General features: G+C 42.5%; 2 protein-coding genes across 7 annotated transcripts in view; both read right to left on the bottom strand.

Annotated features, from left to right (window-relative positions):
- Positions 1-10,381, bottom strand: part of si:ch211-1e14.1 (UPF0606 protein KIAA1549) — a 52,601-nt gene that overhangs the window by 8,751 nt on the left and 33,469 nt on the right. For 2 of the 6 annotated variants that reach the window (XM_054733294.2, XM_054733298.2), the window contains exons 11-15: positions 9,974-10,143; positions 4,038-4,273; positions 1,398-1,534; positions 740-754; positions 180-388 (exon numbers count right to left, since the gene is read on the bottom strand). In XM_054733294.2, coding sequence (XP_054589269.2) covers positions 180-388; positions 740-754; positions 1,398-1,534; positions 4,038-4,273; positions 9,974-10,143 — 767 coding nt within the window. The remainder of the gene's footprint in view (positions 1-179; positions 389-739; positions 755-1,397; positions 1,535-4,037; positions 4,274-9,973; positions 10,144-10,381) is intronic. The other 4 variants (XM_054733296.2, XM_070550463.1, XM_054733295.2 and 1 more) reach the window with 4 other exon arrangements.
- Positions 4,293-6,732, bottom strand: LOC139069676 (protein FAM9A-like). The gene has a single exon (XM_070550469.1). The coding sequence runs from the start codon at positions 5,535-5,537 to the stop codon at positions 5,217-5,219; it is 321 nt and encodes a 106-aa protein (XP_070406570.1). The 5' UTR covers positions 5,538-6,732; the 3' UTR covers positions 4,293-5,216.

Raw genomic sequence — 10,381 nt, 5'->3', positions numbered from 1 at the left:
CTGAGGGGAAGATAACCAAGAAACAACCTCAAATTAAAGAATTTAGCTGATATTTGGTAAAAAATAATAAACACTAATAATGTTTAAAAATTTGTATTATTTCCAAACCTTTTATTTAACAAATGTGAGCCAAAAATGCTGCAAAGTAAAAAAAATAAATAAAATAATTCAAAGCACACCTCTTTGTTCACTTGGTTTGTGTCGGACAGTTTTCCGTTGGCGGCTGGACCCTGCAGAGGTGGAACAGGCATGGGCTGCATGGCAATTAGCTGGATTTTATTAGGAAGTCTACGGCTGGCATCTGTAGGGCGAGACATCCGATCAACGTGCTCAAAGATGGCAGCTGCCGTCGGCGGCTCGAGTGCTGCGCCACCAGCAGGTGGAGGACCTGAGCAGGGGGCGAAAGCAAGCAACATATAAGCAGGAGTACATGAAACGGACATCTAGCATGTTTTAATGACAACTTCCTGTTTCACTGACATGCTGATCTAACAGAAATGCAGTGGAACGCTTCCAGTGGTAACAGTAAACAACACTTTTCATTTTAGACAGCGACTTCGTTCTTTTTGGTGAGGTTTATTGTTTCCACACTGTGACCGACAGCTCGACAGACAGTGATGGATGGTGGGAAACCAAGCAAGAGGGCGAGACTAGCAGAGAGACAGACAGAGGGCACACAGACAGCTGCTGGAGGTCCAGCCTGAGATCTACGGCGAAACAGAAAAACAAAGACTCTTACCAATTCTATTCTTGCCTGTAAATCCAAAAGAAAGTAAAAAAGAAGAGTCTTACTGAGGTAAAAGAGATCAAGTGTTACAAAGTCAACAGAGAAAAGTGATCCAACGCTGTAACATAGTTCGAATGAAGCATGAAGGAGAAAGACTTCATAGATAATAAAGTGTTTTCTTCAGGTTTCTAAGACACTGCTTGAATACAAGTTGTGCAGAAAACACACAGATCAAAAGGAATAGTCTATCTCTAATGTGGAGTGTTTTGCAGCAACAGAGCCCATTCCTGTGTGAGTGAGTCAGCCTGTGCCTGGCTGCGTCTGGCTCCTGCACACAGTCTCTGAGTGGCACTGCAAGCTTGAATCAATCAAGCAGCTGTCAGATAACAGTAACTTCAGCCAATGCTCGTTTCCCACTTCCTTCTTAATCTTCTCTCTGGACTTCATTCGACCACAAACAGAAATCCTACTGGATGTTACGTTTCCTGTTTGTAATCTTTACGTCACTGCTTTCTATTTCTCTGCCCTAAACCTGTCAATCAACCCTGCCAGCTTGAGTTGCTTTTTGTTTTATCTCTTCATCTCTGTCATTTCCACTCAGTCCCCCCCCCCCACGTCTCTGCTCTGTGTGTTTGGACGAGTGCCGCAGAGTGTTGCCGAGGCCACTTGCCGTTTAAAACATTGATGGGGGCCTTACGGGTGTGCTTGTTGTCGCTGGGCGTGGCGTGGGCTCTCAGGTTCTCCTCGGTCGATTCGCGCTCACTAGAACGGTCACTCACCACTGAGTCGCCATCTGATGGGGAGATCCTGTCCAGAAAACACACACTTACATAAATAATAGATGCCGGGAACACACCGATGTGCTGAGATGTCATGCATAATCAAAAACTCTGCTCCTCTGTCATAAGAAACAAAACATTCTTCATTAAATCTATGATTAATTTCACGAGAACAGTTTTACGGATTTAAAAAGTAGAGCTAATTGTACAATGTTGAAAAAGAAAATAAGTCCTTTATTTCTGTGATATCAACTTGTTGGTAAGAGGCAAGGAATAAAAACATTTATTATTAATATGTCTGTCAGAACCTGTTTAGTCTGGCTAACAGCGTGCAACAGTTAGGGTGACCTGAGCATGACCCTAATGGGATGAAAATAATGAGTATAAATACCAGCATTAAAGTGTTAATAGATCTTTTACATTCTTCCACATCTTCCCACAGGAAACCAACAAGACAAGTTTATTCTTCACTGAATTAAAGTGAAACCTCTGTCACAAATGGGGACTACATCACCCTAAGCCTAACCCTGGGTCCACACTGTGGGCATCAGATAGGATTGGGTTCTATTGTTGTCGCTAGGAATGCAACGATACCACTTTTTTCCAAACTGATACGATACCGATACTTGGATCTGAGTACTCGCCGATACCGATTACCGATACAGATACTTCTACCACACCAAAAAATGCAATGAATTGGAATACAGGTTTTATTTTCTTCTGTTTTCAATAGGAAAAGACTGTGAGGTAGATAAAAAGTAGTATAAGTGATCACAAAACTAAAATATTAGGTGAACAGAAATGACAAGTTACAGTGAAGTCACTTTCAAGCAACTGCATTGGTATCAGTTACTGGTATCTGTTAACTTTTACTGATACCGATGCTGGTATCAGTATCTGTATTGGCACAGATACCGATACCAGTATCGTATCGGTGCATCCCTAGTTGTCGCAAGCCACTTCAGAGATGTGTCAATTTCCGCAATTAATGTAGAACAAGACAGGGAATCGCACAAGTGTAAAATGTCCATTAATTTTCTAAATAAAATTCTACTGCAGAGATGTGATGTCTCATCTATGTCAATAACATCTATTCGTGTGACCTCACAGCTTATTTACTACCAGCATCCGTCAAGAAGTACAACAATGTGTTTTTCTTCATGGTTGTGATCTCCTTTTTTTTTTTTTTTTTAATTATCTTTATTTCATTCAATAAAAAATAACACAACAGACACTAAACAATATTCATGAAAACACAATATATATTTGAATGAAAGGGAGCAGATAGAAGAAAAATCTTATTATTTCTACCCCCTTTTTAAACTTAAATATCAATTTATATTTGTGCAGTCCCTCACCAGTTCTTTCAGTCCCGTAACTGTTCACATTTGTTAATTATTATGTCCACATCAATTGTCCGTTGTCATATCCACTCAACACACGTGATTTAATGTGTAGACTGAACACTTTTAGAGTTCTTGACTCTTTCCATTCTCTGTCCAGGCAATTCCACAACTTCACACCATTCACAGATATACTCATTTCCTTCATTCTTGTTCTAAATCTAGGTTTTTTGAAGATTTCAAATCCCTTCAATGAATAACTGCTATCTCTCTTTTCAAATATATGCTGAATATTCTTTTCTTCTTTTTGCTTTAACGATGGATGAAGCCTTGAGGGATTTGGTGGTTCCATGAGTTCAGGGAAGAGGATGGCACAGATGCCATGCCGTTGATGCCCCATTGTAGATCTGGGGTTACCCTAACCCACCCGCAGGTAAGAACTAATAAAAAAATCATCTGTATTTTATTATTAAGCACAACGTTTGATGTGAAACTTTTAAATTGAGATTGAATCCAATTAAGAGGAATATTTCACCTCAGTTGGATTAATGAGGTAACACATAGACTGAAGGGAAAGCGTGAGCACAAATTGTCTTTAACGATTAAATTGTGATTAATCAAGATTAATTAATTAAAAGCCTCTAATTAATTAGATCAATTTATTAAAATTGAGTCCCATTCCTAATTATAATGTGATAAGACAACAAATAATTTCACATTAAATTGTTAAACCAGCAGAAATATTCTAGTAGTCATGCAGGAAGCACCCCAGGCTGCACCGGAGACAGCTGATGCTACAATTCTAGAATTCTGTTAAAACTGATGATGATGTCAATGCTTCAACAAAAATGCTTGCATGAACCAATTTTAACTTGTTACAAGAGTAGAAAACTCACTGCTGGCCGCTTTTACAGCCCCCTAAGGTCCTGTTAAATTATCAACTTGTTAATGCATCACCTCTGGTTTCTGTGAAAACGTGGATATGCAGCAAAAGTAAACACAATAACAAAATGCATAACTAAAAATATCAGTGAAACAGACTGGAGCTCTAGGTAAACTGTTTTGCCCTACTGTGCCACAAGGATGTAGGGAAATATTTGTCTAAAATCATTTTTTGTGTGCTTTTTAAATTCAGTGATGTGAATTCATCATCCAAACTCATCACACAGATTCCCACCCCCCACTCACCTCTCTCGCCTTCGACTGCTGCGGGACGCCTTGGTGGAGGAGGCTGATGTTCTAGATTTGGTCGTGGGAGCATCGCCGTTTTCAGATGGAGCGATGCCATCTTTAGCAGACACAGGGAGGGGGCCGGAGCCAGACCCCATTGGGACAGGCTCCTGGATCACCATGACGTCATCTTTGTTGTGCTGGCCAAGATGGAGCTTAGCAAAATCAAAGCCCTTCACACTGGGAGCCTGTAACTAATAAAGGAAGAATAAAGCAAATATGGCGAGAAGAGGGAAACATGATTTTTTCTATATCACTGAGCAATCATTTATTGCTATTAACAAAAAAATATATATATTTTTTTGGTAAAATGATAAACGAGATTTTTAATTTTAAAATAATGAACAACAAGAAACTGTTTATAAAAGACAAGCAGGAAGTCAAAATGGCCAAATAACTAAATGTTACTTCAGGTGGGAGACAAGTGGACATGAATGAATAAAGAGAGAGCCAGAGAGTCTGCTGGAAAGCAGGGGATGGGAAAGGGCCGAGTAAACACTGAGGGTTTCGCTTTCCTTTGAGGCGGTGGTGAGGGGCGGAGGCTGAAAACAGCAGCAGTCTGACTGTTCCTGTGTAAAGCTCTCCAGACTTTCCAAGGTGTAAACAGAAGATGCAAACTCTTTAAAGTGTGTGTGTCTACAGTCGACCAAGCTGCTGCAACAGAGAGAGAAGAGCAGGACACGTCCCTGTTCATTCTCACTTATCACTGGGTGAGTGTGCAGTAGTAAAGCAGGCAGCTTAGAAGCTTGTAGGCATAAAACCGCTAATCCAGTGTGATACTACTAATCCCGAGTCAGTAAATGTGTGTGTGTGTGTGTGTGTGTGTGTGTGTGCTGCTTTTCATGGCACATAATTAGAACCAGTCTTTGAGTCACAAACATCCCAAAAGCTGCAGGAGAGAAAAACAAAAGCAAACACCCAGCTAATAATTTCTGCCAAGCATCACACACAGGAATTGCTACGGAGTTTAATTTAACGGTAAAGCGAGGAGTTGCATCATGCAGGTACTGCAGCAGCTACTGACCTGCTCTACAGACAAGGAACCAACCAGAAAATCTCAAACTACAAGATTTTATTTGTTTCCTTTAGTTATGATATCAGGAGAAGCCAGGATTTTAAGCTGGAATGACAAAATGACTAATCTCCTACAGCATCGTGTACCTCCTCTTTGGCTCGTCTCCCTTTAGACAAAACTTCCTCCGTAGTCTTCATCCTCCCTGCTTTGTTCTGGATCGCTTTCATCTGTTGTCGCTTTTGCTCTTGAGAGGGAATTTCTTTCTTTTCAAATTTTCTATATTTGTCCTCTTTTTCTTCCTCCTCCTCTTCTTTTTCTTCTTCCTCCTCCTCTTCTTCTTCTTCCTCCTCCTCCTCTTCTTCCTCCTCCTCCTCTTCTTCTTCTTCCTCCTCCTCCTCTTCTTCCTCTTCCTCCTCCTCTTCTTCCTCTTCATCCTTATTCATCCTTCTACTCTTGGGGAGAACCTCAGACTTCTAATCAAATGCAACAGTGCATGTTTGTTCAGAAATTGCTGACACTAATTACTCCCATTATTTCCTAAATAACTTGCATGAAATGATTCATTTAAATTTGCCACAAAAATAACAACAGCACACACATCTACAACAACAGTAAACACAAACTATTAGACCTTTTCCAACAGCACTACTCCGCGTGGCTCCGAGGGTTTGGTTCACTCGGACTGCTTTTTCCAACAACGCAGTTTGGTATTTTCTCTACTTTCCCTCAAAGTTGACGTCCCTGCTCTGTTCTGCTTCCAAGGGCCGACTCCGACTTCGCCCGAGCGGAGCAGAATGGTAGCGGAACTGTGTACTTGAAGCCTTTCTCGCCTTCCTTGCGAGATCACAAAATCTCTCGAGACTTCAAAGATCACGGTTTGTTTATGCCGTCCACCGTTAAACCAAAAACGAGTAGAAGGAAACGTCACATACTGCCGGGATTAAAGCCATGAAAATCACACTGCTGCACTCCTCGAGCGACGCTGGGAGTAAATAAGCCGTTAGGTCACTTGCATTGACGTAATCAACATAGATATGAAATCGCATTGCTGCGGTAATCTTTTATTTTGAAAATTACCAGATGTTTTACACTGAAGCTGTGTGAGATTTCCTGTCAAGCCTTGTCTGAACCGCGGAAACTGACATGTCCCAGAATCGCCTCACAGCTAAACTAGTACCCAATCCCATCTTTAGCAGCGTGTTGCTTCCGGGACGCACCTGAACATCTCCGCGTTTGGATCATTCCTATAAACCATAACGGATTCTATTTGAAGCAAAAACGTTCCGCGCCGCTGATGCCTCCAGGGTGAGGTCAGGGTGAGTTGGACCTGCACCTGTGACTGTCAGCCACTGATTGGCTAGGAGGCAGAGTCACTGTTTGCTTCTGAGCTTTCTAGCTGCGGCCTCGCAGCCTGCAACCATTTCCTGGTTCAGAGTCTGACAAAAAAGCAATAAAACTGAACAGGATGTTCAACATCATCAGCATTTTTGTGCTGCGTTATGTTTGTGTGTAGCATACAGATCACCTCATGCTACGTTTGTCTCAACCAAAGACCCCCTCCCCCATGCTATGAGGAGTGCACCCACTTCTTGGTGAGGTAAGCTGAGTTAACCCACACCGTGGGTAGTTTAGGATGACTAGTGCTGTTGGAGAAGGCGTATTGGTCTGACTACATGTTCTACAAACCACCAGACACTACTCTGTACCTTCCCCTTTTTAACCTCCTCCTCCTCTTCTTCCTCTTCCTCCTCCTCATACTCTCCCTCTTCATCCTCACTAAACTCAATACCCCCTTTAGTTGGAGGGAGTGGTTGGTGAAGAGGAGCTCTGGATTCACCGAATGACGTATTGGACTGAGAGAGGAGTGGCGGTGTTAGGTGACAGATGATTGCGGCGTGCAGAAAGGACAAGTTGTTAGTTAGTAATGGAAGAGATTCAGCGAGTCTGCTCAAGTGCGTTCCCAGAAAAGGTCAAATAAGAAGAGAAATGTAGTGAAGGGGAGAATAAAAACACAAATGGTAAAAATAGAGCACACTACAAAAAAAGGCAAAACCTCGCGTCTTCACTGGGATGCGTGTTCTCAAGTCAACAAGTGAGACGCAACACAGCTGGGCGTCAGCCGCTCGCACTGCTTCATCAGTGACGACTGAAACCAAATGCAACGTTTAACTGATCTCTCGTACTTATAATGGACTTGGAAGTAGAACAAAAGGTTGTACAATTGTTTTTCTAAGGGGTGGTAAATATTTTCGCATCCCAGTGTAACTTTCACAAGAGCACTGAACAAAGTTGAAGATGCTTATATATAAAAGTGACACAAATAAACTAAAATGTAATTAAATGTCACGTTGAAAGTAATTAAAATATTCAAATCCACTCGCTCAAGCCAACCAAGACGTCGTGTTTACTGAACTAAAGGGAACAAAACGGGAAAATAGATCAACTGTTTGAGCAGCTTTCATTAAAGCTATGACTAGATCAGCGTTTTATTGTCAACTCGTCATCTTCCTCCGCTTATCCGGGTCCGGGTCGCGGGGGCAGCATCCCAACTAGGGAGCTCCAGACCGTCCTCTCCCCGGCCACCTCCACCAGCTCCACCAGCAGGGCCCCAAGGCGTTCCCGGACCAGATTGGAGATGTAACCTCTCCAACGTGTCCTGGGTCGACCCGGGGGCCTCCTGCTGGCAGGACATGCCCGAAACACCTCCCCGGGGAGGCGTCCAGGAGGCATCCTGACCAGATGCCCAAACCACCTCAACTGACTCCTTTCGATCCGGAGGAGCAGCGGTTCTACTCCGAGTCCCTCCCGAATGTCCGAGCTCCTCACCCTATCTCTAAGGCTGAGCCCGGCCACCCTATGGAGGAAACTAATTTCGGCCGCTTGTATCCGCGATCTCGTTCTTTCGGTCATTACCCAAAGCTCATGGCCATAGGTGAGGATTGGGAGGTAGATCGACCGGTAAATCGAGAGCCTGGCTTTCTGGCTCAGCTCCCTCTTCACCACGACAGATCGGCTCAGCGTCCGCATCACTGCTGACGCCGAACCAATCCGCCTGTCGATCTCCCGATCCCTCCTACCCTCACTTGTGAACAAGACCCCGAGATGCTTAAACTCCTCCACTTGAGGTAGGACCTCTCCCCCGACCCGGAGTTGGCAAGCCACCATCTTCCGGTGGAGAACCATGGTCTCAGATTTGGAGGTGCTGATCCTCATCCCAGCCGCTTCACACTCGGCCGCGAACCTACCCAGCAAGAGCTGAAGGTCAGAGCTGGATGAATCCAGGAGGACCACATCATCCGCAAACAGCAGAGACGAGATTCTCCTGCCACCAAACTCAACACACGTTTTACCGTCTCCATCAATTAGCAAGACTCAGAGGTCTCGTGCCAAAACACGACCCTGAGGAACTAAATCATACATTCATCTCCAGCGTTCCTACTGGCCTTCCCAAAAACAGCTGTAAAACAACTGCAGCTTATTCAGAACGCTGCTGCTAGAGTCTGAACAAGAACTAAAAGAACCGAACACACCACCCCCTGTTCTTAAATCTCTACACTGGTTACCGGTAAACTTCAGAATCGACTTCAGAGTTTATAAACCTCTCAATGGCACGGAGCCAAAGTACATGTCGGATCTCCTCAACCCAGCAGGGCTCTCCAGTCAGCTGGTAGCACCCCGGGGCCAGATCCAAACAGGGTGAAGCTGCTTTTAGTCACTATGCTGCACACAGATGGAATCAGCTTCCTTATGACCTCATGCACCAACTCTAACGTTTAAAACAAAATTAAAAACCTTCATATATTCGTCAGCCTTTGAATAAATGTTTCTTATGCTGCACTTTCTGCACTGTCACTGCTCTGCTATTGACTCTGCCTTTTATCTGTTTGTTGAATATGAAATCAGTATTTACATTTCTTTGTTTGATTGATTGTGTTTGCTGTTTTTGCTTCTGTAAAGCACTTTAATTGCCTTTGTGTTTGAAATGTGCAGTACAAATAAAGCTTGCCTTTCATTTTCAGGTTATTGTTGTAACTGATTGGTTTACATGTAGTCTGTCATTAAATAATAAATAAAAGACAAACTAATACATATGTGGGATATTCGAGGGTAAAACAAATCTCTCACATGCCCTTTATCTCATGGAAATAAAGTAGCATTTGCTTTAGATCAAGAAAGATGCAATATCATGACAGATAGCCACCTTACTGCAATCAAACTGCACAAATCATCTTAAAAATAAAGACAAAAAGTCATAAAAAGCTTTTAAAATCTCAGGGGATAAACGGATGAAACGATCTGGAGTCAGTGAATGGAGCTGCAGCTGCCTCCAGCATGCTGATGAAGAAAACATCAGAAAGGTTTTCAGCGGTGCTGAAAAACATCGATTTACGTCTGAATCGGGATTCTTATTTATAAAGATTCAGAATCGATTCCAAGAACTCAAATATTTGTTATGTTACAGGTTTGAGATGAACTTTTTTTATCTTTACTAGGACAGTCGGTACTCCGTTTACTTGTGTGGTCCCATAAATTGAGATGATTTATGTTTGAATCTGCTGAATCTGGGCACTTGAATGTAATTTTTTCCATACTCAGAAATTTGAGATATTCTCATATTTATTTTCTAAGTTGATAAATAAGTACTCAGGATTACTCATGTAACTTGTTTCTACACATACTTGAAAAGTATTTGACCGTATTACTTTCAAAGCTACTGTTAGGTAACTACAGGTTTGTTATATTTTACGAGGTAAGCAAAACTAAATGTTGCCTTTTGGTCAAAAGATTGCTTCTGTTTACAGTTTTAGAATCACTTTAGTTTACATTGTGGTTAAGGAGTTACCAGCAACAGCAACGGCATGGGCGATGTTAAACGTACCTTCTGTCTTTGCTGTATGGCAGACATGGCATCTGGCTGAAACTCCAGCTTATCTGTCCGACACAGCTTCCAGTAGAGGACGGAGATGACGACGAGAACCACGAAAAGGAGCATAACCGCCCCAACGATGATCCACATGTTGTTGTTGTTGTTCTCCACCTTCTCTACAGCTGTAAACAAACAAAAATCAGAGTTTGCTTTAAAAAAGATCCCACTTAATAAAAAAAATAAACCCTCATTTGTCCTTTTAGAAGAATGCTGCTAAAGAACAAAGCCGCTTGAGGGAAATAACTCCCCTGAGCGACTCTCATTAGACCGTCATTCCATGTTCAGTGTTCTAATGAGGGTAACGGGGCTTTTGAGACAATGAGAAACATAGAAACGTGAAGCTCGCAGGAGTTTGGACAT

The sequence above is a fragment of the Nothobranchius furzeri genome, chromosome 4, assembly GCF_043380555.1.
Source record: "Nothobranchius furzeri strain GRZ-AD chromosome 4, NfurGRZ-RIMD1, whole genome shotgun sequence".
NCBI lineage: Eukaryota > Metazoa > Chordata > Actinopteri > Cyprinodontiformes > Nothobranchiidae > Nothobranchius > Nothobranchius furzeri.
This window is presented reverse-complemented; position numbering and strand designations above follow the sequence as displayed.

Bases quoted from the DNA above. Each gene is read 5' to 3' on its own strand.
- LOC139069676 (XM_070550469.1), bottom strand. From the start codon at position 5,537: ATGAATAAGGATGAAGAGGAAGAAGAGGAGGAGGAAGAGGAAGAAGAG.